Below are 26,968 nucleotides of genomic sequence, written 5' to 3' on the forward strand. Positions count from 1 at the left end.
TGGAAGATGAGTGAAAGTTATCGATTACCCCTTTCTATAGCCACGCGCGCGTCCAATGGCAATGCGCTTTCTCGATTGATCTTGTCTCATGGACTCCTGCACAACTTCTTGTATCTGGTATCAGAGGCATCATACCATCCAAACTCTGTGTACATCGTATGTGTCCCGTATCCGTGTGGACTATACCTTCGTGCTTCTCTCCCTCCAAAGGTAAAACGAAGTAGAAACCCGTTCCCCCTGTCGCGTGCAGATAACTCTGGACAATCTCCCCATCCATTAGACGCGCCATCAGCCACCTTACCGTGAACGGCATGGCTTATGCAAATTTCTGCAGTGGTATGCAGTCAACGGTTCTTTTTGCATGGCATTAAATTAGAGCCTTTCCAGCCTGCGAATCGATTCCCTTCAATTTGGGGGCACCGACAGTAGTCTTGACATGTTCGCTGCACAGTGCATACCTCCTGCGTGCATTGAGATTTGCACTTGCGTCTAATGTCTAATTCAGGAAACATCTTGATCGGAGTATCGTAGAGGACCAAGGGATCCTCTTTTGACCAGAGGATTTGTCTATGATTGACTGATTAGATGTGTGGAACTCTCCCATTCGGCCTCTTTGGCTTCAGTCTGCTATTTGTGGCTGCCACGCTGTCTCTCTGTTCATCTTATTTTCCTCATCTAATCCCACTACTTGGTGGCTACTAACAGCTAGATGGACGGATGATACCTAGGAATCGCTTGTCGGAAGAGCTTCTCCAAGGACACAAGGTATAATTTTACGGATTGACGGTACGCTAAAATTCTAGACAAGGGCCTTGGAATTGGAGACCTACCATATCTTTCCAAGGTTTAGACAAAATCCTTACATTATCCTCCGTAGTCAGCGGTGAAAAAGCTGGCTACCTAGGTATGGCTGTCGAATATGAAATTTTATGTACCGTCGCGATGAGTTGTACATTTGGTATAGACCTCTGATATCCTCTCGTTTCCCCCTCGGGCTCTTGGTCTCTTTCTCGACCCTTTTCCATCTATCTTTGTCTTTGTGTTTTGCTCCTGGATCAATCAATTGATCCATTACACTCTTTTTCTATATACTTAGCATTAATACCGGGACCGTTCTCGCCTTGGGACTTCTCACTCATTACTATACACATGTACAGTGCGACGACGATACAACAAAGTTAATCCTATTACTTCTACTCTTTTCGAAACCAATCGCTGCGCCATACAATCAACTGCGTACGATAGATCCATATTAAACATTCATTCAGAAGGAAACAAACACAAGAGATCCAAACACGGGACGAACTACCAACTACTGTCGCAGACATAGCACTCATTACATCTAATACTAGCAAAGACGTTACGATTGCGATCAAGCATCAATTTCAAGGGAGGCCCAACGAAGGAAACAAGAAGAATACGAACAAACCCATCAACACCAAACAAAAAAAAGAAAGGCGTTTACGAAGGCATTTCAGAATTTATTTGGGCGCATGGAGACACAATATGCGTCTGATTTAGAAGAATTTAGTTCGGGATGTCAAACTCTCCTTCAAGAAGGCCTTTGCATACAAGGTACGCGCAAACTTATTACTACCTTCATCCTATCTAGATTCTTCATAGTTTCCCTCACCTTGATTGGTTTTCCTCGCTCACCATCGCAAAAGATCAGATTCAGAGACGAATCGCTCAGCAGCGGTCCGATTGGTTCCGCCCGAACCCCCTCAACTTTTAAGACAATTGGAGGATGATGAAGGAGAACAAGCGAATGACTATTATCATGAGAATGATCCCATTAATAAGAATGATGATGATGACAAAATTTATTCACGATCTCCTCTTCCCACCCAGTCAGCTCATATTCTCTCTCCTGGTCATTCTATTGGCAAAGGTCAATATTTCTATGGTAGGCAAGGTTCCAGCCCCGATTCAGCCGAGTTTCACCAGATGCCCAAAACGCAACCACTGCCAGCCACTCCTAGAGGCACGTCCACCGCAACGCATAACACGCCGCAAATTACTCCTCCTGCGACACGATCCTCAACGAGGCCCAGACCCCAGTCAAGAAAGCGTCTGGTTGTCAAGGTTGGGGACGGAAAGACATTTTCCCTCGTACCCCAAGATGAACCACCACCCAACGACGACGGTACCTCACAGTCTTTATCCACTAAAACATCATCGTCTTCTGTACAAGATTTGGATCATTCTATCACCTCATGCACCAATACCGACTCCACATACACAGCCGCACCTAGTGAGGCAACACCTAGAAAGTCGATATCTGCAGATCATATAAGCTGTTCGTCCTCGGAGTTCTCGATTGTGGGTGGTGTTCGAAAAGTTCCCAAGACACCAGAAAAGGGAAAAGGTCCAGCGTTCGATTATCCTCTTCCTCCTTTGCCAGAAACCTCAGACGGACCAGAACTCCGCTTCCACGATCTTTCTGCAAAACCATCATTCATTTCAACAACCTCAACTGCAAGCGAGGGCACTAATTGGAAAGTTTACAGTCATATTCCAGAATCGCCGACTTACGAATCTGTCTTTACTGCAACTCCCACTCAACCTAATTTTGAAGTTCTCGACGGTCAATCCGTTCTTGAACAGTCCACTCCTTCAACAACTATCTATCGTCCGCGCAAAGCGTCAATTCAAGAATCATTTCAAGAGTCAATCCAGGAGTCAATTCAAGAGTCAGTTCAAGAATCAGTTCAAGAATCAATTCAAGAGTCAGTTCAGGAGTCAATTCAAGAGTCAGTTCAAGAATCAGTTCAAGAATCAATTCAAGAGTCAGTTCAGGAGTCAGTTCAGGAATCAGTTCAAGAATCGATCCCGGAATCAAATCAAGAATCTACAGGGACTGTAATTCACCGACCCCAAACATCTCAAACGTCATCTGCGAGCACATCGGATAATTCTAATTACCAAATTCACGAAGAATCTGTCTCTGGCTCAGTCATCTATAGGCCACAGCATCGACCCCAGCTATCCACAAGCACTTCCGGCTATTCGACTTCGAATTATCCCAACTCGAACTATCAAATACATGAACCAGACACTCCAACTTCAGTAGTCTTCAGACCTTCACATAGACCTCAGTTATCTACAAGCACAACTGGCGATAATACTAATTACGAAATTCATCGTGGCCGTACCCGAGAACGCTCTGAATCAATTGCCGATTCCTTTCTTGCAGCATCATTTTCTAGTGGCTCCAATTACCGAGTACATCAACACTCTGATATAGATTCGAATTCATCAGTTGTCCATAGACCTCGAGCTCGAGCAGCAACCACTTCTTCCAGCGAACACGAAAATTACGTGTTCCACGAGGACCTTTCCAGATCCATATCTCTTTCGAGTGGTCAGGGCCCAGCACCTAAGTATTCTCAAGAATCTCTTCGTATTCCTGCCCTCAGAACAAAAAAGAGGTCGAACGACAATTTTGGGTACTACAAGTCAAGATCGCGAGAGACATTGAAATCGAGATCAAATCACTCGCTCCGAAGTGCAGCACACAGTCGAGCTAATTCACTAGCGTCGTTATCAACAATTCACACACAACCCGACGCACAACGAGCAATCGTGGCGAGCGGATCATTAGTTAATTTATCCGCTCACGCTCAACTGCAAAAGCCAAAAGGATTGAGTTCATGGGCAGAGTTGCCAAGCCCCACGAGTCCCCATATGATCGAGACTCCGCATCAATGGAGCTCACAGCTATCCACTGTGCTCTCCGTATCCGAGGGAACCGGCACCGAACGCGGTTCGCAAGCTTGGTCCGACAGCATGGGAAGAAGGAGTGTATTCGGTCTACCCAGTCGCGGCAGTCGCAATGTTCTCAGTATCAGTTCGTCACACGGAATCGAAGATGCCTTGTCAAGATCGAGAAGCGAATCTGTAGATCCCCCACGTCCGGCTTGGACACGCAGTGGTCGAGGTCTCAGCAGCTCGTCTATCCCTGTTATTGGTGATCAAGATGAATATGGTGACGGAATCACCGCCATGCAAGATCTGCGCACTCGTCCATCCAGAAATAGATTATCCGGCATGTTCAATGCTGGAGCATCTGATACTTCCCGTACACACACTATGCGCTCCTCAATAAGTACCCGCTCCAACAGTTTTCTCGCAAACTCAATCCCAACGTGGGCAAGACTTTACTATGGAAGTGGAGAGCGTCGCTATCTAGGCTACAGACCCGAGAGTTCCAGCGGCGGAACCCCAAGTCGCAATGGCTCATTCAGCTATGGAAGTGGTTCCCCCAATACAGAAAACTTCCCAGATGAATTATACAGTCCCCGTCGTCGTCCACGAGAAGGCCATCCACACATGCGAGGTTTCTCCCAACAATCTATGGAAATCACCCCTGTACCCACCGCAGCCCAAGGCAATGGCGCTCTCAGAACCTGGTCTCTCATTTCCAGCGTCTGGTCTCCACATCTCCGTACCGATCGCCGAGCCGCTCGTCAATCTCTCTGGGAACCCCCACAAATCAACTTTTCAACCGAGGGCGGTTTTTTCGGCCGTCGTAACATCCAAGTCGTTCTCTTCATCACTGGATTTCTCCTTCCTTTCACCTGGATGATCGCCGCTTTTCTCCCTCTCCCCACGAAGCCCGTCCAAGAGATGCGCGAACGCGAAGATAGTACCGGACACCTCACACAAGCGCGGGATCTAGAAAGTCGCGGCAACAATGATTATGTCAAGGAATTTGGCCCGTTGGATGAGGCACGTTATGAGAGTGCCAGGTGGTGGAGGAATCTGAATCGTTGGATGAGTGTGGTGGGATTATTGATTATTGCTGCTATTGTAAGTTTGACATGTCTATTTTTCAATCGGTGAATAGAAGGCTAATATATACCAGATCATCCTCGCTGTCATTGGTACCCGAGAGGGATGGTAATTCCATCCTAATTCCCAGCTTAATCATATTCACCTCCTTACTTCCTCCTTCGCTTTCCATTTTCCACCACCCTCACCTCACACCCCACATTCTCACCACGACACCCAAGACCCACGGCACACGACACACGGCATTGATATAACGACCCCTTGTATATTAGAGTAGAGCCCCTCTACCCCCTCTCTAATAATGATTCTTACGACCAAATAACGACTCTCACAACAAACAGATGGGTCTAGACTTTTCATTTTCACACTTTTTACTTTTTATTTTTAGCGCGCGCAGATGATATATTAGCATTATACCCTTTCTTTACGGAAAGAAAAAGCTTGCTTGCTTGCATGTATGTATGTATGTTGGATAATTTTTATTATTGATGATGGTTGGGAAAAGGAGGATGCATAGGAAGGAAAGGGATGACACAGGACCTGCCATGTGATGCGATGCGATGCGATGCGATGGCAAAGGCGATGATGGCGCTATATGTGCTTGCTTTGTATATACGGATGCAACGTTGGAATGCATGATTGATAGATAGAACAAGTTAAAGAAATTTTAATGTTCATGAAGAGCAAATTATCATTCAGATCATTTTGAAATAATATATGTATTGTGAATTTCTCGTATCGTGTACGTCGGGTATATATTTGTATTCATCATGCTACATCTAACCAATATACATCGCTAAGAACTCCCCAATTGAAATGCTCAAGAACGCTTTTGTACTCCTTCCATGTGTTTCTTCACTTCACTTCAACTCAACTTTCTTTCCCTTTCTCTTCCTCGCCTGAAGCTCCGCTTTTGCTTCTTCAATTGCCTCGTCAAGATCTCTTGATGGATCAGCCGGTAATCCAAGAACCGGTTCCTTGCCCCCTAGACTCTCCATACTGGCTGAATGTTTCAATCCCTTATCAGCCTTGCTAGTTCGCTCGCTTACCATCTTCATCAAATGCGATTTAGCAGGTGAAGCGAAGAAAGCAGTTGAAAGGGCAGTGCCGATAACAGCGTAGAAATAGACGCGTGACCAGACGAGGAAGGAAGCGGGGAGAGTAAGAAGTATGAAGGGAGCGACCGTGAATGAGAATGCAAGTTGAGTTGCTAGCCACGAGAAGACATCGTAGTAGAGTTTGTGTGATGTGGGTTGAGATGTTTTGGGGTCGATGAAGAAAGGACGGAAACAACGGCGGAAGTCTAAAGATGGTCAGTCATAGAATCAATCTAGAACTAGGGGAAGAAGACGTACTCTTTGCGACGGTTTGAATAAAACTGGCCAAAATGAAGGCAAGGTAATAGCCAGGGAAAAATCCGTGCCAGAAAGCACTGGTTACGAAAGTTGCCATGCTAGCTCTGAAACCAGGCTTCTTGCCTTTTGGAGTAACTCGAAGGTAAATATAGTTTCGGAGCCAATTATTCGTGTTCATATTCCAGTTTCCAAGATATGCGCGAGTATTTTGGGCTGTTTCAACTCCCCACGGGTCAACGTTGCAAAGCCTGTCCCAAGAGACTTTGCCAGTGACTGGATCGATACCTTTATACCCAAGACCTGAGAGGATACATGCACCCTCGGTCAATGCCCATACACCGTAATACTTCAATCTAGCAGTCATACCGACCATGTGAAGAACAAAGACACGGCGAGCAAACCCATAAGTCATGTATTCATCACCAGTCAAGAGATCAGGCCAATACCACGCAGATAGCTTCAAAAAAAGTAAGATCCAACCCAAGCCAGCAGCAGCTTTCCACATTGCAGGAGTGCCACTTCTTGGGATTTTTCTCAATTTTCGAGTTGGAGGTTTCTTTGAGGGATCAACACCAGCAGGCACTTCGAACATTGTGGTTTCAATCCACTGCTTATAGTCCACATAATCAAAAGCCGGACCTGCGAAGAGAGATGGAAAGAAGAGGACGTATCCAGCGTAATCGAGCAAGCTCGGTAGTTGTTTGATGGCCCGTTCCTTTTGATCTTCTGTCAATTCTTCATCTTTCAGTCGGCCATCTGCAACATTCCAACAGAATGACGACAATTTCATAACCATCACCATTTGAGCCCCCGTAATATCCACCACTCCTGGATTATTAGCGAATTGCCGAGCCAGCTGGTTCACTGACAGATGTGCCATCAAAAACACAAAGCCAACCCATGGCATAAAAGGACCTTGCACATATTTTGCGATGCAGTATGCCCCGATAGAACTAATAGCCAGTGTTCTTGTACCACCCCATAAATCGAAAAGCCCAAGGAGGTAAAACGAGGAAACCCTGATAGTTAACAAGTCAGCAAATTGGGAAGAGAGTGTGCCTTTTGAGTAGTCTACGCACCCAATGATGAAGAAATTCTTCAAATCAGGTCTCGAATCTGGAACTCGTTTCAAGAGTCCCGCGAATGGATATGATAGGAGGAAGGAAGTAATGAGTTTTACTGTTTGATGTTAGAGTGAAATCCAAATCCTTGATATCTAATACATATCGCTTGCTTTAATACATACGTTCATCAGTCGAGGCTCCCAAGATGCCTGCGGCATATTCGAAAGCTGCATACGATACTTGTCAGACTACGTCACATATTGTCAAGGTAAAGCCTTACGGGCGTCGATGTATGGTAACATTGTTGGCGATGGATAGATTCAATGTACTATAAATCGAAGGGAGTTGTTGAGGTGCTACCGTCTCTCCATCAGTGAAGTAAGAATCGTGTTTTGAGGGACGGAAAGACAGATAGTTGTGTCTTGTGAACTTCCTTGGTAATTATTTATTTATTCGTATTTGATCATGGCACATGTCACAATGATTCGTTTTCTGCCGGGCGGTGATAGGGTGAATCGAATTTAGTGGGATAAGGACGGGTCGTGCCTTGCTCCCGAGCCTTGCTTCCTCTGCCTTGTCCTAGCTTGACTTGTTAACACTTGCGAATAAATAAAGCTACTTCGTACATGCAAATCACCTACCCTTATTCGAAGCCTTGTTTAAGTAACAGACTACGGCGAATCTATACAGCATCTTCATACTTCGATAATCTACAATTCGTACGGCGATCCAATAAGGTTACGAAATAAGACATGCTTATGCGCCCTCGACATTAAAACCCTCCAAGCTATTCGACCTTAACCTCCAAATACCAAACAACATGGATGTCGTTCAAGCTGTATCGGGGTATATCTCGAAGATGGTGTCTGCAGGAGACGGAGCTTCTGGAACGCCATCTGCGAAGATGAAGGTCTTATTACTGGATAGTGATACCGTGTCCATTGTCTCTACTGCGATTACACAATCTGCGCTTTTGAACCATGAAATATACCTCATAGATCGGCTGGATAACCAGAATAGGGAGAAAATGCGCCATCTGAAATGTCTGTGTTTCGTTCGACCGTCGGCAGAGTCTATACAATTCCTAATTGACGAATTTCGAGATCCCAAATATGGTGAATACAATGTGTACTTCAGTAATGTTGTGAAGAAGTCATCCCTGGAGCGATTGGCAGAAGCAGATGATCATGAAGTGGTCAAGCTAGTTCAAGAGCACTTTGCAGACTATATTGTAGTGAATCCAGATCTATTTACATTTGATCTTGGATTTCCGAAGCAACGAATATGGAGCTCAAATCCAGACATGTGGAATCCAGACGCATTACAACGTACAACCGAGGGGCTCATCGCGGTGTTGCTATCTTTAAAGAAGAAGCCACTTATTCGATACGAAAAGAACAGTTTGCTAGCAAAGAAGTTGGCTTCGGAAGTGCGATACCACATTGCTCAGGAAGATCAGTTATTTGACTTTAGGAAAGTGGATACTCCTCCGATCCTGTTAATTTTAGATCGACGGGACGACCCTATAACACCACTTTTGACACAATGGACATATCAAGCTATGGTCCACGAACTTCTAGGCATTAAGAATGGGCGAGTTGACCTTAGCGAGGTACCAGAAATCCGTCCCGAGTTGAAAGAAGTGGTTTTGTCGCAAGACCAGGATCCGTTCTTCAAGAAGAATATGTATCTCAACTTTGGTGATCTAGGTGGCAATATCAAAGATTATGTCGAGCAATATCAATCAAGAACCAAAAATAGCTCGAATATTGAATCCATAGCTGATATGAAGCGCTTCATCGAAGAATACCCCGAGTTTCGCAAACTTTCTGGCAACGTCAGTAAGCATGTCACCCTTGTTGGTGAATTAAGTAGAATGGTTGGTTCAGATAATTTATTGGAAGTCAGTGAAGTCGAGCAGAGCTTGGCATGTAACGATGCTCATGCCAGTGATCTCAAAGTAAGTTCGCAGCTCTCGCTTGACGCTACCTCTCGTTTACTAACAAGCACTGTAGAATGTACAGAGATTAATTCAGTCTCCCACTGTTACCCCCGACAACAAGCTGAGATTGGTTGCCCTGTACTCGCTTAGATACGAGAAACACCCGTCGAATGCATTACCGATTCTTGTCGATCTCCTTGGCGCAGCCGGAAACGTCCCTCAAAGACGTATAGATCTGGTAGCTAAGCTCCTCATCTACCATTCTTCTTTGCAACTGAACCAATCGACGGGAGGTATTACCGATATGTTCGAATCCTCAAACATATTTTCTGGGGCCCGTGACCGATTCAAGGGGCTAAAGGGTGTAGAAAATGTCTACACGCAGCATTCACCACGACTCGAGCTAACAATTCAAGATCTAATCAAAGGAAAATTGCGTGATCAGCAATATCCTTTCGTTGAAGGTGGGGGGACAACTCGAGATAAGCCTCAGGATATTGTTATTTTCATTATTGGTGGAGCCACTTTTGAAGAGGCAAAATGTATATCTCAAATAAATGCTTCTTCGCCAGGTGTTAGAGTGGTCTTGGGAGGTACCTCGATTCATAACAGCACGACGTTTTTGGAGGAAATGGAAGATGCTGTATCCTTGTGGCCTGAACCTGCTCCATCAACTGCTGCTGGGAGGTTACGAAAAGAAACAGGAAGACGTTGAACGAGGAGGAAGCTCAAAATTCTTAGTGATGAGTTGGATATCACTTTTACTAGAGGGGTCCGCGCGATCAATTACCGCATTTCGATGCAAGAAAGTCATCCTCTAGCCCTTGAAAATACTTTCTGACAGGAAGCATCGTCATAAAAGATAACTTCGTTGTCATTGGAGACATTTGTCGAAAGGACAGAATCTTCAAACATACGGGGTCTTTTTGAGACACTGCTTAGTGCTGTTGACACTATTTTATGAGCTACATAATTGCCTGTCAAAACGCATATTTTATAGCTGCTGTCACGATGCGCTTTTATATGTAACCCCCCGCAAACCCTGAAAGTCACCTTCGGGATCAACGTGGGACTAGATAGGAATATATCTAGTCGGTTTCAGTTGAAAATGGCAATGTGGAATTAGTCGAGCTCTTTGTAAATCTGATAGGATGGAAACCTTATCCATATACATCGATCTACAAGTAGTGGAACCACGGGGCCAGAAATTTGAGGAAATGGGTCTGGTAGTCATTGGAGGTGACAAGAGAATGGTTGACTCCTTGTCTGGTCGGATTGATGTTCATCACAAATACCTTACCCAAATGCGTAGCTGGATATTGATCAGGCCGCTTAGATCTACGGACAGCAGCGCAGTGAAGAATAGTGCAAGCCAAGCTAGTCTTGATATCAATTTCATGTCAGTATGCAAACAGGGCATCGCTAAACTTTGGTCATTACAGAGTGCATTGCCACCTCGTTGGCAGAAGACTAATGGCGGCACAAATGAATGACAATTCATATATTCTACTAGACGTTACATGTACTACAGAAACGCTTTGCCCACAATATAAGTCTACTATTTCAGAAGTTTCACACTATGTTAGACGTAGATTTGTATTTGAAAATGTGTTATGGTTGTGAACTTGGTAGCAAAAAACACCGATGTCTTCTTAAATACTAAATCAAGAGACTTGCCCCTCACACCTGGGTTGGATGAGTTCTACGCTGTGCACACAGCCCCGTTGATCGGTGAGACTGTGATGAAAAAAAAAATTCTATGATGAATCACAATACTCTACACTCGACGAAACCTACCTAGCAATCCGACAACGAATGGACTCGAGTTGATCTCCACATCCATGAATAACAGCAAATCCATCCCATCTACCTAGGTAGTATTATCAAACAATTCTACAAGTTCTATATGCATTCATTTTAGAATCTAGAATTACGAGTAGATAAATTGTGGAATGCGTTGAAACTCTCATCTCATGGTCGGTCAAACAGCATACGCATTCCATCCATCCAGCTGGCTAGCTAGGTAGCTTTCCCCTATTTTTCCAAAAAAAAAAAATTCGTGTTATTTCTAGAGTCAATCTTCTAGCTAGGTAAGAGTACTAGTAGAGATATAGTGATAGTGAGTGTATCGTAAGCTGTAGAGAATGAATTGCATCAAATCAAAATCGTTTTTTTTTTTGGTATTGAGTATGTATGGTACAGGTTTGGAATGTGGTGCTACTGACTGGCTAGATTGGCGTGGAGACGTTGCTTGTAGAAATTGTAGTTGGGGGTTTGGTTGGGATGATGGGAGAAAGGATGTGTGTCTGGGTAGGTAGGTAGGTACTTTAGGTTTGTGGATGTGTGGTGTTTTGTTGGTGGAAGAAGATTATTGATGTTGTTTATCTCTTTATATATGAATATAAAGAATAATCGTAATTTCGAATCACAAGTCAGAAGTCAAAAGTCAGAAGGTTCAAAATTCAAATGATTGATGCACGATTCTATTCTTCAGTATCCATCATCCAAGATCTTCGCATCCAATAGCAAAATTCAAACCCCCAGATCATACTAAATCCATACATCTTTTCTCTTTTGAGATTCTCAAAACAGGAGCAAATAAAAAAAGTAAACATTACTCTCAATAGCTAGATAATCCTACAGTATGTACAACCTCCACCAATACTTTTTACTGGCTCTTCTGCTTCCTCCTCTTTTCTTCCACTTTATATCTAAATCCATGGGATACAAGCATATAATTACCAAAGAACTCTTCTGCGAAATCGTCGAATTTTACGTAGTCAGCACCGAGTCGATAGGCGGCTGCAATTCCTGACACAAGGGCTAATTCGTGCATATTCTGAAGATTTGTTAGCATTAGGATTTTTACTTGATATTTCCCTTTCCTCGGTTTAAAGCTTAATTCTTTCTAGAGGGAAGGAAATGAAATTAAGGGAGAAGAAAAAAAAAACATACCACAAGCGTCCAACTTCCTGCAAACCACGTTTGATTCTTGCCATTGATGAACATCATCCCAGGTACAACCCTGGCATAATGTTGCCAGCGATGACCAAGTTGATGCCACCATTTTTTCTCAATCACTTTATCTGGAGAAATCTCATCGATGGTCCAGAAATCGCGGTTCGAGGCGTCGAGGAAGATAGATTGGAAGACGTGGCGATCATATGGAACGGGTGCAGTTTCTGCGTTGTGGTCTTGACGGAATTGATGTTGGTAGTTTGTGCAGCTGGAGAGGTGTGTTAGTCTTGGAGAGGGGGAAAATAGAATGGGAAAGGGGGTAGAGCGTACTCAAAAGACATTTCGATTTTTTTAGGGTCATGTGCATAGGATTTGGTGTAGTACATGGGTCGAAAACCACTAGGTTCATTGTCAACACCACGTCGTTGCCCTTTTGAAAAAGCTATTTGGTCTTTTTGGGCCTGGGATTTAGGATCGGCGCAGAGGGAGGGGTCGAATTCGGTTTCGTAGTGTTTGCGGAAGTATTCATGGTCGGAGCTGAGAAGTTGTCAGTATCTTCACGGGGAGTATCGGCGAGGATGAGCTGAAAAAGAAAAACGAGAGGGAAAATCTTACTGGGTCACTGTTATGTCATCGTAGAATCTAATATGATGATTAGCTTACAAGCTTCTACATCGCCCGCAGTGTAAATGTAATAACTTACCTGGCTCCCCCAAGCACTAGTTTCTCCTTAAAAGTGGCAGTTTTTCCCAGGATTTTCAGTGCATCATCAGCTAATACACACATGACCAATTCATCAAATGTTTCAGATTTGGAAGTTGGCCCAGTGTGTTCCCCTTTTCTGTCATTTGCATCGGGATTAAACGGTCTCGTGGTCATCACAACACCCTTCTCACTACGTTGAATAATCTCCGTGACATCAGTGTTGAGACGAATATCCACACCTTTCGATTCCAGATCCTTTCTCCAATCTTCGTAAAAGTTGTGAAGATTAGGGAAAGTTAACATTTGAGGTAAGTTCGGAAGAAGTGTATCTGGATCATAGTCCCAGAGCTTCATATTCTTGTCGTCAAACAAACGCTCCAAGATCGCGCACGATACATTGGCAGTCTGGTTACCGGTACCAAGAAACAGAGCAATGAGAGGATACACCATTTTATCTCCAAAGTCCTTGCTGAAGAAGAACATCTTGAGCATAATTCGGATAGGTATAACCCCCATTGCAGGCATTAGCCACTTGATAATCTTCAACACCTTGCCGAATTTCTTGATATCGCTCGAGAAGCGTTCGACCAGAGGACTAGGGAAACAATTCGTCCAGAATCCATCTTCACCTTTCCCAAATGCGACTTGAAGTTTGATGCCTTGAGCTTCGTGACCGTATTGTTTGAAGAAGTGGCAAGTATGCTTGAAGATTGGCGAACCACCTTGGACACCATCGTTCATCCAGTCGGTGCCAAATTTCTCTTTGTCGAGGGCTATCGAGGTTGCTTGGCCTCCGGTTACACCCATTCTTTCGATCATGGTAACTTTGAATTTATCTGGATGCTGGGCGAGAGTGGCGGCACATGACATTCCTGCAGCGCCAGCTCCAATTATCACCACATGTTTTCTTTGACCGGAGGAGGCCATTGTGAAACGAAGTGGCAGGCGGGGCGGAAATCGATATGACAGCAAAGTGAAGAAGACTTTTTCTTTTGCAGTTTTGAGTCGATGATATAATTAAGATATTATGATTAAGAAACGACAAGAGAGTGATAGTTTTTAGAGAAATATGTGATCTTTGACGCACAGTACAATATGGTTTTGTCAAAGTCGTGGCATTGGCATTTGACTCGTAGACGTCATGATTTCAATACACTTTTCCCCACCCATTCCCAATTCCACCTTGGACATTAAGAGCCTCGAGAGCTTACTTCGCCTCACCTCCGAAGTTCTTGTCTATACGAAGAAAGACATTTCATTCATTTACCAGAATCTCCCTAGAAAATCAGTCAGTACATATATGGTATAGCTCTCTTCGATGATGGCAAGTTTTGGTCGTCCTGGGTCATTAGACTGATGGGTTTGAAGTCCCAGGAATGTTTAAATAAGCTCATCTTTCTTTGGTGTAAGCGTTACCTGTTATCATATGATTGCTTTTGTATTCCCCCGAACCGAGACTTTACCCATCTTCACCGTTCGGTTCAGAGAAATCGATTAATACCTCAGTTCACTCACAACCATAAGGGCATGAGATGTCAAATTGATAGATGTTTAGAATTTTATACACATTTGATATTTGACAAGGAGATCTTCTTGTCTTTTGCGGGTGTGCTTATCACAACCTAGGAATGCTTATAATAAGATAAGCTACTAGGTATGTATCATGCTGGTTGTGACACCCCCTCGCCCCATCTGCCCAGTCGGCTGGCCCCAATCAGCTAGTACCTTTTGAGATTTCTGCCGATCTTCTCACCGCCATATTTTCATATCAACTCGATTGGTAAGTAGTAACTTAAGTGAGTGGAACGTTGATCAATCTCTCAATCTCTCAATCTCCCATTCTCATATTGTCGCTGCGTAATTCCCATTCGATCGGGTTCTCGGGATATATGGATATCCAAATCAACCAATCTTACCCCTCTGATGATAAACGTGCATATCCAAACATGCGAATCACTTGGGTCTGGACTGTTGGCTGTTGCTCCAATCCTTATTTTCCAGCGTGGATGTCTCTGATTTTGCGGGGAAGATGCAGGAATCTTAGCACCGTTCACGAAAATGAAGCTTTCTGTCAGGAACCACCTTCCCAATTCGTCGCCCTAACCGTTGGAAGCTGCATAAGTGACGACTACTTCACAAGTTACAATCTACGGATTGACTGACCAATACAATCAAAGCCACGTGCTGTGTTGAGGTGGTTATCATGGAATGGCAGGCCTGACTCTAATAGAATAAGTATTGTGCATTTCTCTTCCCGCATGTTTCTTGATATACTCCCGTTGCGCCCTTCCTATTTGTATCTATTCTTCGTATAGAAAATGCATTTCCCAATAGCTTTGACTGCGCTATCACTACTGTCAGTCACATCAGCACACAAAGGTCACAAGCGACGATCCGTCCCGTCAAGTCCTCAAGCATTGAACAAGACGCTCACAAACACAATTCCAAATGCTGCTGGAGGTCCAATTCTTCACTACAATGGCACTGGGCCTGTGCCTTCTTACAACGAAACTTCTCCCGTCCCAGTACCATTGCCTACTTTAAGGTAAATTACTTATTCCTCTCGTGTTGCAGAACTAACAACCACTAGTAAACAGGAAATTGAAGATAACATCTTCAATGAGATTCAAGGAATTGTAAATGGAAATGGACTCACAACCGACTGCGCAAAATGTATTGCCGGCACCGAAGTAATGCATCTTGCAGCTATCACGCAACCTGTTGAGACGATTGTGAATCTTCTTATTCGTGCCTGTGAAACCTTTCCAAAGGTCTATGACAGTATCTACGCCGAGACCTGTTATGAAGAATACTCCGGAATTGGGGGAACTGGTCCGTATCTTGCTCAACTATTTGCAAAAATGAGCATGGCGACCGATGATATGCAAGGTTACTGTTTCTATGTATGGGATACTTGCAGTTTACCCCCGACGATTCCCATCGACGAATCTGCATATTTCAAACCTAAACCAGCAAATAAGACAACAGCTCCTTCGCCATCTAGTAAGTTATAACGCCTTGGTTGATTATAAGTAAACTAATTCTGACATATCAACAGACCAAACTATAGATGTTCTACATCTCTCCGATTGGCATTTAGATTCAAGATATGACATTGGCAGTGAAGCTAATTGCTCACAGTACATGTGCTGCAGACCATATTCCACTAACACTGACCTTGATACGACGAGTGACAACCCGTCTACACCTGCGTCTCGTTTTGGATACTTCTATTGCGATTCCCCTCCTGACTTGGCTCTCTCTGCATTTTCAACTATGGACCAATTTATCAACAGATCTGATGTGGCATTTACAATATTTACAGGTGACATTGTAAGCCACGATAATGACGACCAAATAAGTCGAGCCTATGTAGAGTATGAAGAGACGGTTACGTACCAAACTTTCAAGGCTCAAATGAAGAACAGTCCCATCTATGCGACCTTGGGAAACCATGATTCTCTACCGGAGGCTCTGAACACTCCAAATTCCATCAATAATTCTACGGGTCAATCTAATGTGTTCTCTTGGAATTATAATCTGTTATCTAGCTTATGGCTGAATAATGGATGGATTGATAGTGAAGCGGCTCAGTATGCATCAAACCACTATGGTGCATATGCTACGGTCACATCTCAAGGCTTGAAGATTATTTCTATCAACACGGATTTTTGGTATACAGCCAATATCTTCAACTTCTTCAACATGACAAATCCAGACACCTCTGGCATTCTCACATTCCTTGCCAACGAGCTTCAAAAATCGGAAGATATTGATCAACGCGTTTGGATTATCGGACATGTTCTTCCGGGATATGACGGTACAAATGCTCTTCCCAATCCTACAGCCTTGTTCTACAGTATTGTTGCTCGATTCTCTCCATCAACAATCGCGGGAATATTCTTTGGTCATACACACGAGGATCAGCTCATGATCTATTATGATTTCCTACCCAACTCGACAATTTCTAGCAATACATCGTCGATCATTCGTAATACCACGTTGGTGGATTACAATAACCCTATTCAAGTTGCATACATAGGGCCTTCTATTACGCCTCTTACTGGACTCAATGCTGGATGGGTTCATCTCCAGGTCGACGCTTCAACTTTCTCAGTCGTCAATTCTCAAACCTACTTCGCCAATATGTCCAACGCCAACTCCTGGACAACACCAAAATGGGAGCTTGAGTATGATACGCGCCAAGTATATGATCCAAGTACCACTTGGCCCATTAATGCTCCCTTGGACGGCGCTTTCTGGCATGGAGTGACTGAGGATATGTTGGCAAACAACACTTTAGTAGAAGTTTATAATTTCCTGGAGACGAAAAGTTCCGCAATGACGGAAAGCTGTAGCACAGCGGCTTGCGCGAAGCAAAAGGTTTGTTATCTGAGAAGTGGAAGTGCAACGTTAGGTTACGCTTGTCCCAATAGCGACGGGCCTTTTTGAATGCAGTATTAATACATAAAGAGTGGCCATAAGCAAATACAATGCAAATGCAAAAGAATTTAGACCTAGACTATGCTTGTGTAAAAATCTGTGTTACCAATTAAGATTGGGTCTTCATAGACCTGTGCGTAAAAAGTTGCGACCTGTCACCTTGGGAAACCAATAGTTACCTAGGTAGCCAACGGTATCGGATTCTCACGGTCAGCATTGCACAAATGCATAGCGTCATCGAATCTCAAGTCATATTTAAGATGACGAGCATGCCATCGATTCACAAATCTCCATCATATGAGAGTTTTCACGAAGATCTTCACAGCAATATCATGGTTGCTGTACCTCTCTACTTTCACTTGATGTTACTCCTAGAGAACCAGGTTTATTTTCTTGTCCTTTGATAGATATAGAAATTCTGCTAGAAACGTCATCGATTTCTCATAGAAACATTCATTTGAGATCTCTCAAAAAAACAAATCGCTACAGAGTGTATCTACAAGTAATACTTCTAATCGACTCTGAAGGAAGAAGGTGCGATGTAATTGGAGTGAACAGCGAGAACCCCTAACTAATAACTACCTAGTTAGCGCTAGCATAAAGCACATCAGCGCTAAAATCAACACTAAGGTTAATTCGTAGAGTATTCCCATGTCTTTCAGATCAGATAAGCATCGTATTACTTAAGCAAGGGGTCCTAGCTGGTGAGCATCTCGAACTCATACACACTTGAATCTCCAAATTCCTCATACATTTTTTCCCATATATTCAACAATCACATCTTATATGTATGTCCTCATAACAAAACAAACCGAGGATAATAAGGAGACATAGATCCATTCATACCATATCATGTCTCCGCAACGCCCCGTAATCAATGAACGTGAACCCCTCCTCGCGCCTCTCACGGAACCTACAGAGGTTCGCGATGCGTTGATCACGGGATCGCAGGTTTATAAAGATATTGGGAATGGGACAATTGGTGCGGAAGACTCGAGTCGAGATGCAGAGGGGAGAGAAGGAGATAATGGAGATGAAGATGAAGATGATGATACACCGCTCCCTCTCGGACAAATTCTAGGGCTTTGCTATATTCGATTGGTAGAACCGGTAGCGTTTTTCTCGGTCTTTGCGTTTCTGAATCAGATGCTGTGGGAGATTGGGGATATTGGGAAGGGGGATGTGGGGTTTTACTCGGGGTTGATTGTGAGTTTTCTGCTTGTTTTGTTTTGTTCTTTTTTGAGGGGGTAATTGGGATGGGGAGACATGGAAAGGGAAAGGAAGTTGCAAAATGGGAGAGGAGGGAGAAGATTGCCGTGGATATATTATATGCTTTATAAGAAAAACTAAGAAAAGCTAACTAAGAACAGGAATCCCTATTCTCGGTCACAGAAATGATCCTCATGGTCCACTGGGGCCGCGCCTCCGATAAATTCGGCCGCAAACCCATCATGATCATTTCGCTGCTAGGCATCTCGTTCGCAACAGGTATTTTCGGGTTCGGCAGGAGTATTGGACAATTAATCATCTTTCGATGTATTGCCGGACTGTTCGCAGGAACAATCGTGTGAGTGGCTTTGGCTTTCGTATTCATCTAACCGTGTCTGGAAGTTCTCGAACCAATCTAATAGATAAAAGGACGATTCGAACAATGATCTCCGAAAACAGCACCAAGAAAACTCAAGCGAGAGCGTTTAGTTATTTTTCCGTGGCGGGCAATCTGGGGATTCTGGTGGGACCGTTGATTGGTAATTGAAGCTACCCCAAGTGTCTAGATAGATACGTGAGAACTCGACGGAAAGACTAACATTCTCAAGGCGGTGCCATGTCCGAACCCGCGAAACAGTATCCGTCTCTTTTTGGCGGCGTAAAGTTTTTCGAGGAATTCCCCTTTGCGCTTCCTACTATTTGCACAGGATTGTTTGCGTTGAGCTCAACGTTGGTTGCTACGTTTTATATTAAAGAGGTGAGCGGCTTACCGACGCTGTGGTAAAAGCTCAAATCACTAATAATAACGCAGACATTGGGCAAGAAAAGGTATCAAAAAGTAGGAGCGCGCGATGGAATGACCATGAGAGAACTTCTAAAATTCCCCGGCGTAGCGAGATGTATTTACATTTCATGCCATGTAAACCTAATGAGTACAATTTACACATCCGGTTCGTGTCACTTCTTTCCTCGCCTGTTCCTTTCCCTCCCCACTGCTAACCGCCTCCGCACACATAGTACTATCTGTCTTCTGGTTTACACCCGTCTCCCTCGGTGGTCTAGGCTTCTCACCCTTCCGCATCTCCCTCTTCATAGCCCTCGCAGGTTTCTCGCAAGCTTTCTGGATGATCGTTGTATTCCCTCCCCTACACAAACGTATCGGTACCGTTGGTATCCTGCGCGCGTGCGCTTTCTTCTGGCCTTTCCTTTTCGCCTTCTGTCCTTTTGCAAATTTCCTGTTGCGCATGGGATGGGAAACGACTTTTTGGGTCGTGTATCCAATAAGTATGTCGATGGGGGTAGGTGTTAGTATGGCGTTTAGTAAGTCTTTCCCTTTGCTCATTCATCATTTTACCTCTAGGTCTCCTATTCATCCCCCCACTCCCATACTCCCTATCTTCTCCATTTAAGCTAACAACACCCTCCCTGTAGCATGTGGTCAACTAGCCCTCAATGATATTGCGCCATCCTCCGAAACTCTCGGCACTCTTAACAGCATCGCACTCGCAGTTACAAGCGGTACTCGCGCATTTGTGCCCGCTCTCTTTACTATAATCTTCGCGTATGGCGTTACGCATCAGATACTCTGGGGGTACTTCATCTGGGTATTTGAAATATTGGTCGCGATAGGGTTGGTTATTGCGGTTCCGTTCTTACCAAAAGAGGCTTATGGGAGGGCAAAGAAATAGATGTGTGAAGAGGAAGAAGAAAATATATTGGATGAGAGTAGGGAAAGGGAAGACTGGGATAAAAAGATGATAGAATAGAATATATTGGATGAGAGAGGAGAGAGGGAAGACTGGAATAAAAAGATGATAGAATAGAATAGATTTGGATAGAGATTAAAAGATAGGGTTTGAACAGGAGTTAATTTCACAGCACTGAAATATCAGGATATCATGAAAATCGAAAGAACCATTTAGAATTCCAGCACCGCCTCAAAGAACTCACAACATCAAAATGTGAATATTCGTTCGCCGCCTCATAAATCATATTCATTGCAAAAGCCAAAAACTAGATAGAGGCTGATTGGGAAACCCAAGCGCTCCGAGGCTATGCAGTATACAACCACAAAAAATGCCCTCCAATTCTACCAATCACTATCTCAAAGCTGGGAACGTGTCATGACAGTACCGATTTTCCACCCGCAAAGGCAGTGAAATAGACGTTGAAGTACCTCCAGCTAGACGTCAAGGTTCTCTCTCCGACCTCGTGAACAGACAGATAACTAGGTAACTAACCGAGTCTGTTCATTCTGATGATTCACTGTTGATTTCGTCTCGGGTTTCGGCTTTCGCTTCTGTTCTGGCTTTATTTGCGTTCTTGTGTGGCTATTGGCTGAGTGTGAAAGGGGGAGTGAATACCTTACAGTTCATTCGGTATCGATTTATAGTTGAAATCTAGTTTTAATAGTAATCAACGAGAAATGCTTACTTGGTCAGGGCGATCTTTGGGTGATTATTCACATCAGTTTCTCAGAATTTATGATTGTGTTTGTGAGTGTGTTAGTGTTAGATGTTTGCCAGTCAATGAGTGAATGAAGAAGCAAAATATTTCACAGATGTCAAGTCAGTAGACAACAAACGATGAATATCTGAGAGCCATGGTTGGCTATGGTGAGGATATTGAAGACTGAGAAACAGCAAATCTTGATAGCATGAAGTATAGAAACAATTACAATAGTCTACTGCTTAAAATGATGTATGGATGCAGGAAAACTTCAAGCTGTTGCCTGCAAAGAGATGAATATAAGACTGCTTGCGCGCCTGTGAGGAAAAGAGAACTCATGTTCAAGTGAAGCAGAATTATATCTATATCTGCTCATTAATGAGTCATCTTTAAACAATATGTACAAAAAGAAACATTGAACATATGATTCATTACCTAGGTGGTGAGGGACTGTTTATCCATTCCATGAGCTTGATCAACTGGATCCTTTGATTGGTCCACTCATTAAGAACTAAATCTCAGTATGAAGAACCAAACTTAATAAGAATGACGTATGCTAGACAGGAAACCTATAGACATGTCAAAGAAAAGACCTTGATAGATCCAACATGAAACGACCGATATCGGTCTAATAATTCACCACTAAAGTCTCGAGTCGAGATCAAAATAAAGACACGTGAACACCCGACGGGAGAGGAGGTGAATTGTCCACCTGATACAATATTCATAGCTTTAAAAGAGGTACTTGAGCCCCGACTTTCTTTTTCTTTTTTTGAAATATTCTTCTTCAATCTTTATACACTTTCAAATCTTTCATACTGTCATAATTTTTAACAGCTCAGACACTATGTCGTCCACAAGAATGGTAAGAGAATCCACTCTAGAGCTGAATATCCTGCAGAATATCCTACTAATATATCCCCATAGCTCCACAATGGGCTGGCCCCGTTGCTTGCGTCAAAGATGCTCAGAAGCTCTTCAATCCATGCAGACTTGAAGACCAAGCCAACAATTTCCTTTCTTCAAAAAAATGTAAGAACAATCTAACAGGCTCTTCCTCTGTGCGTTTCTGACGTATTATCCGCAGAGTTACACCAAGAGAACTGCTATTTCATTTTCAAATACTGGCATCAACACAAGAGCCATGAGAGTTTTACCTTTAAGGTTGTCTCAACAAACCTTTGATGAATTGACTGCAAAAATTCCAACGACAGTTATCAGCGATCACGTTCTTGTCTCTTTGGATTCCAATACGACATCTCCTTTATTACTCAACAACATTTTTGAATCGGTTGACGCAGCAACCATGGCATCACCTTATGTCAAGTCCATTTCAGAGGAGGAGACACCTGAAACCTCCCCCGAACAGTCATGCAAGTACAGCCTAGAATGCATCGAACATCAGTGCGCATCTCGCGATCAAGATAAACTGATGTTGGAGAATCCAACACAAAATGACTTCTCTTCTGAAGGTGGCTGCCGCTTCCGAAATTTTCAAGAATTCCCCCTCGAAGTCCAATGCATGATATGGGATTTTTCTATGGAAGAAGATCGCATCATTGAAGTCCATGTCACCAAGCGTTGCGCAAATTGGATGATTGTTTATGCGTCTACTGATGCTAAGAATCCAGCAATCCTTAGCGTCTGCCAAGTAGCTAGAGAACGAGGATTGAGACGTTACAGACCATTGTCCGTTGCGAATTCCTGGAAACGAGACAAGAAGATGTACGACGATAGACAAACTCTGTTGGGGCTTCCATTGGACTTTGTTGGTCCTGAAGCTGCAATGACTAACTTCAAGTGCTACATCAACTTTGATCGAGACACTGTGTTCATCAACTCCAGCCATTTTCGCATCTACAGCGATGCTTTGGAGGTTGGTGACAACACTTGGCGCGAAGATCTTGGCTACCAGTTCTTGAAGGACCTGTTTTTCTCCACAGCTGGTGATCGAATTCAAAAGCTTGCCATAGACTACTTGCTGGCAGAGAAGTGGTTCGATAATGATCGCAACAATTGGCAATACTGCCAAGTTTTGGCAGCAATGCCCAAATTACAGCAACTCGCCATTGTATGGACCGGACATCACCACTTTCAGCGTGTGATTCAGAATGAGTGCTGCCGCACGAGACAAATCGAGATTTTAACGGATGAAGCATTATCTGATGAGATGCGCTACAGTGCCAAGTTCCCTAGCGACCATCACAATCGTGTACGCAAGCTTCACAGGATGAAAGGCCTAGGCCCATATCTTGGAGAGGGATGGATCAGCGACCGATTTGCTTCCGGTGAAACCTCTACCATCTGGAAGAGCAACATCATCACCGCAATTCAAGAGAATCGACCGGTAAACCCAGCCAATTATCCACCCAATTCTTTTCACTTTACTGCGGAGGGAAATTCGAGATACCGAGACTTGTGTCAACTGGAATTTACCGAAGTCGCCGCCGAGAGAGAATGCTAGAATAGAAGTATGCATGGGGATTTTTCTTTTCAAAATTACCGGATGGAGTTGATATTAATGGGTTGAGGTGTTTAGGATGACCGATGTTGATCATTGGTGTAATCATGGATTGTGTTTTCCGGTTTCTTTTGCTTGTGGATGGAGAGATGCTGGGTTTGAATAATGATATTGCTTTGAGTGGGCTGGTGTTCTGGTGTATCATTTATTTGGTCGTTTTGCGGTATTGATTTCTGAGTTTGCATGAAGTTTGTCTTTTCTTTTCGTCCCTGGAGGATGGATTGCTTGCGAGGTGTGTTAATGGGAGATGGCCATATCGAGGTCTGAGATTCGAGAGTAACTAATGTTTAATATATAAAAAATGCTACTGATATTGATTCCGATATGACAATGTGAATGTTGAAGATGTGAAGAGTGAGAAGAGTGAGTGAGTTATGACTTTGAACTTTTATCAAAATTTCACTCCAAGTTGCTGGATTGTGATGGAGGATGCACGTGATAAGAATTGTTACGCACAGACCACTTGAATTGCACAGCACAGCGTCCATGCGTAACCTACGAGGTAATCTACCCGTTAAAGGAAGCGACGACGACGTTGAAAAGAGGGCAAGAACGTACAATCACTGGATTGTTCCGCTCGTGATATCGCTATCCTTCTCCTTTCTAATGTTACGAAATATACAATTTGCATGATTGTGGTTGTAAGTTGATATAGAGATCAGTATAGATGAAGCCACTTCAACATCTGTTGGTCCCCCACAAACAGTGGGATATTGTAATCGATATCGTTATTGAATCGAATCATATCGCGAAGACTCATCGAGAGTGCAACTGTGAGTCTCTCCCTGGAGATTTTATCTCCCCGCGAGTCCGTTGTCGTGTTGTTCTATTGTGGAACCTCGGCTTGGCAATCCTGTTCCACCAGTTCCATGTTTTCTGATTTCTAATCACATCCGGATACGATACATCTGTTGAATAGGTATCTTTGCTAACTTTCCCAACAAAAGCTAAACAGGAGTGGAGGCAGAGTCTTGGACATCTTCTGGTTATATATAAGTGACATAGCATCATTCTACATTGCCATTCATTGCTCAATTTAAGCTTCCACAAGCATGGCGAGATCTCTAGCCTACGGCGGCGGTATCGTTGTTGCCCTCATCGCAGTTTTCTATCAGTTCCTCTTTAAACACGTTATATTTGAGGTTTTGGGTGTTGGACGTTCCGTTTCGTCAATTGATGCATTCAACGCAACTTGTGAAAGGATTGATAATCTCGGCCTTGAAGGTTGTGAAGATTTGTGGTTTCATTATGACACCGGATACCTATATATGGCCTGCTCCGATTTCCAAAGTCGTCTGCAATGGCTTCCCGGGTTCGTAATTTCCTCCAGCTAGGCTTTATACTTTGTCGGTGGCTTTTTTCTTTCTCATCGCTGGCGTGATACCCCTTGGCTGATTCACCAAACCTACCACAGTGCCGGCCTTCTGAATGTTTCCGGACGAGGCCTAGCAGATAGAATTGGTATCTTGGACACCCGAGGAGATGGCTCATTGGAATCCCGTCTTCAGTGGATGACAACCGAAAATTTCTCTGGTAACAATGGAGATGGCACTTTTAACCTACATGGATTTGATATCCGTCCAGATCCGAAGACTGGTACTTTGCGCATTCTGCTCATCAATCACCGACCTCCAATAGATCCAATAACTGGTACCCCACTCGATGCTGGAGTCGTAGGTGCAAATTCTACCATAGAACTGTTTCATACCCAAGTTGGAAGTGTTTCAATGAAACACATAAAGACATACGCAGATCCTGCGATCCAAGCTCCTAACCAGGTGGCCTGGGTGAATGATGATGATTTCGTGTTCACCAATGATCATAGCCACAAGGTCGGATTTGTAAGTTACATCAAACTTTCCATGGCGGTTCAACGATAGACTAAAGAAAATTACAGCGCCGCCATCTAGAGGTTTTCCTTGGTGGTGGGAGTATTGGACACTGCGATTCACGTACGAATCACTGTAACCTAGTCTTCTCTACTGGTCTCAATGGTCCAAATGGATTAGTTGCAGGGCGTGATGGACTGATATATGTCCCAAATACATTTTTGCACGAAATACAAATCTTCTCACTTACAGACGAGAAGACTCTATTGAAACAGGATACGTTACAAGCACCATACCCCATTGATAATTTGAGTGTTGATGAGAATGGCGACATCATAGCTGCATCAATTCCACAAGGTTTAAAATGGTTTCAATATTTGAGTGATCAATCAATCCAGGTTCCTGCGGCAGTCGTACGAATTCGAAGAAGAGGGTCTGATTTTGATCGTTTGATCAAAGAGGGAGTAAGAGAAGGGAAGGATCTTGGTAAGAGTGAGGAGGGTTATATTGTTGAGACCATGGTGGAAGATGACGGAAAGATTTTGACATCAGTAACGGCCGCTGTTCATGATGTAAGGAGGGGGACATTGTATCTTGGAGGAATCACGGCACCATTTATCATGACTTGTGAGATGAAGAATTAGAAAAATTCCAGTTCAGAGTCTCGAGCGAGTCGGGATAAGTAGATCTAGGTAATTCTAAACACAAGCCTTATATGAACTTGCGGCTCTTTAAAGGCTCTTTCAACACGTTTTTCGACGCCTGGCTTCATGAACCTCAATGTTATGAGCGGGTCTCTCAAGATGTCTCTCGATAATGATTTTCATTCTATCTCTCATATATAGAGTGTGGTAACTAAACATATCGACGTGATGAAGTCTCACGGTCAAGCTTCTACTTTCCACCAGGCACCGCTCCGTCTCTCCTCAATCCGTATACCTCAAGTTTTGCTATAACCTCTAGTATGCATACTCGAGAAGACCCAATTGCCACCAGTAGCGGAACCGGGGATTCCACTTGCAACTTGTCTCATGAATTTGCTGTCTTTCAAATATATTTGGTTCTTGCGTTGTGGTCATGCATATGGAGATGCCAGCGGAAAATTATGGTCACAATTACTTTTTCGTTGCATTCCAATGCAACCAAAGCAAATTCTTTTCGTGTACACAGCTATGATGAAAGTCCAATACGATTATGTAATTGGAAAAATCGTGCACAATTAGCTGATTTTTACTTTTATAATGGGCGGTCCTGCCTTGTTCCCCTCTAAAGCCATTGTCTTCTCAGCCACTTCCTGTAATCCCTCTCAGCCTCTTAGCACAATAGCCATCCATGGATATGGACTATTAGCCATTGCCCAGGTGAGCCCAGACTTGCTGGAAGCTGTTACTTCAAAAGCTGTTTGGAGACTGTTCAATCACTTGGCTTTTTGGACACCTGACCATCGTACTAGTAGGAACGATCATTCCATAGGTAATTGATGAAGGAAAAATGAGGAGTCATATATTAACATCCACCACTAATATAAACTTTTATAATGAATCATTACTTGACCGAAAGAAAGCTACCTACGATTGGACAGCATCTAGGCTAAGACATCTTCTTTAAACTGCAACATCAGTCACAGTGGTGGCTTCACTAGCTTGCCTCTAATAATTGTTCTAGTCCGTAGGGTTTAGTCTAGTCCGCCTCCACTCTCG

At 43.6% G+C, this 26,968-nt stretch overlaps 8 protein-coding genes across 8 annotated transcripts; 6 read left to right on the forward strand and 2 right to left on the reverse strand.

Annotated features, from left to right (window-relative positions):
- The first annotated feature begins 818 nt into the window (after positions 1-818).
- Positions 819-5,491, forward strand: EAE98_005956 (uncharacterized protein). Its single transcript, XM_038953578.1, has 3 exons — positions 819-1,575; positions 1,668-4,812; positions 4,868-5,491. Exons 1-3 carry the CDS (start codon positions 1,538-1,540, stop codon positions 4,904-4,906), a joined length of 3,222 nt encoding a protein of 1,073 aa, XP_038809973.1. The 5' UTR covers positions 819-1,537; the 3' UTR covers positions 4,907-5,491.
- Positions 5,492-5,654: 163 nt separating this feature from the next.
- EAE98_005957 (uncharacterized protein) lies at positions 5,655-7,515 on the reverse strand (the record flags this gene model as incomplete). The annotated part of the gene is made up of 5 exons (XM_038953579.1): positions 5,655-6,097; positions 6,150-7,168; positions 7,229-7,328; positions 7,396-7,440; positions 7,494-7,515. The coding sequence occupies 5 exons, from the start codon at positions 7,513-7,515 to the stop codon at positions 5,655-5,657; spliced, it is 1,629 nt and encodes a 542-aa protein (XP_038809974.1).
- Positions 7,516-8,033: 518 nt separating this feature from the next.
- On the forward strand, positions 8,034-9,870 carry EAE98_005958 (uncharacterized protein; the record flags this gene model as incomplete). The annotated part of the gene is made up of 2 exons (XM_038953580.1): positions 8,034-9,173; positions 9,229-9,870. The coding sequence occupies 2 exons, from the start codon at positions 8,034-8,036 to the stop codon at positions 9,868-9,870; spliced, it is 1,782 nt and encodes a 593-aa protein (XP_038809975.1).
- A 1,744-nt stretch (positions 9,871-11,614) lies between these two features.
- EAE98_005959 (uncharacterized protein) lies at positions 11,615-14,176 on the reverse strand. The gene is made up of 5 exons (XM_038953581.1): positions 12,817-14,176; positions 12,729-12,755; positions 12,444-12,650; positions 12,111-12,381; positions 11,615-11,994 (listed from the first exon to the last, which is right to left on the reverse strand). Exons 1-5 carry the CDS (start codon positions 13,743-13,745, stop codon positions 11,824-11,826), a joined length of 1,605 nt encoding a protein of 534 aa, XP_038809976.1. The 5' UTR covers positions 13,746-14,176; the 3' UTR covers positions 11,615-11,823.
- Positions 14,177-15,136: 960 nt separating this feature from the next.
- Positions 15,137-17,270, forward strand: EAE98_005960 (uncharacterized protein; the record flags this gene model as incomplete). Its single annotated transcript, XM_038953582.1, has 3 exons — positions 15,137-15,363; positions 15,409-15,821; positions 15,877-17,270. 3 exons carry the CDS (start codon positions 15,137-15,139, stop codon positions 17,268-17,270), a joined length of 2,034 nt encoding a protein of 677 aa, XP_038809977.1.
- A 749-nt stretch (positions 17,271-18,019) lies between these two features.
- Positions 18,020-20,351, forward strand: EAE98_005961 (uncharacterized protein). Its single transcript, XM_038953583.1, has 7 exons — positions 18,020-18,467; positions 18,632-18,828; positions 18,900-19,009; positions 19,079-19,227; positions 19,282-19,420; positions 19,488-19,790; positions 19,902-20,351. Exons 1-7 carry the CDS (start codon positions 18,114-18,116, stop codon positions 20,156-20,158), a joined length of 1,509 nt encoding a protein of 502 aa, XP_038809978.1. The 5' UTR covers positions 18,020-18,113; the 3' UTR covers positions 20,159-20,351.
- A 1,414-nt stretch (positions 20,352-21,765) lies between these two features.
- Positions 21,766-23,382, forward strand: EAE98_005962 (uncharacterized protein; the record flags this gene model as incomplete). Its single annotated transcript, XM_038953584.1, has 3 exons — positions 21,766-21,783; positions 21,846-21,950; positions 22,006-23,382. The coding sequence occupies 3 exons, from the start codon at positions 21,766-21,768 to the stop codon at positions 23,380-23,382; spliced, it is 1,500 nt and encodes a 499-aa protein (XP_038809979.1).
- Positions 23,383-24,491: 1,109 nt separating this feature from the next.
- On the forward strand, positions 24,492-25,912 carry EAE98_005963 (uncharacterized protein; the record flags this gene model as incomplete). Its single annotated transcript, XM_038953585.1, has 3 exons — positions 24,492-24,751; positions 24,854-25,280; positions 25,337-25,912. The coding sequence occupies 3 exons, from the start codon at positions 24,492-24,494 to the stop codon at positions 25,910-25,912; spliced, it is 1,263 nt and encodes a 420-aa protein (XP_038809980.1).
- Between the last annotated feature and the right edge of the window lie 1,056 nt (positions 25,913-26,968).

The sequence above is a fragment of the Botrytis deweyae genome (genome assembly GCF_014898535.1).
Source record: "Botrytis deweyae strain B1 chromosome Unknown BDEW_012, whole genome shotgun sequence".
In the NCBI taxonomy this organism is placed as follows: Eukaryota; Fungi; Ascomycota; class Leotiomycetes; order Helotiales; family Sclerotiniaceae; genus Botrytis; species Botrytis deweyae.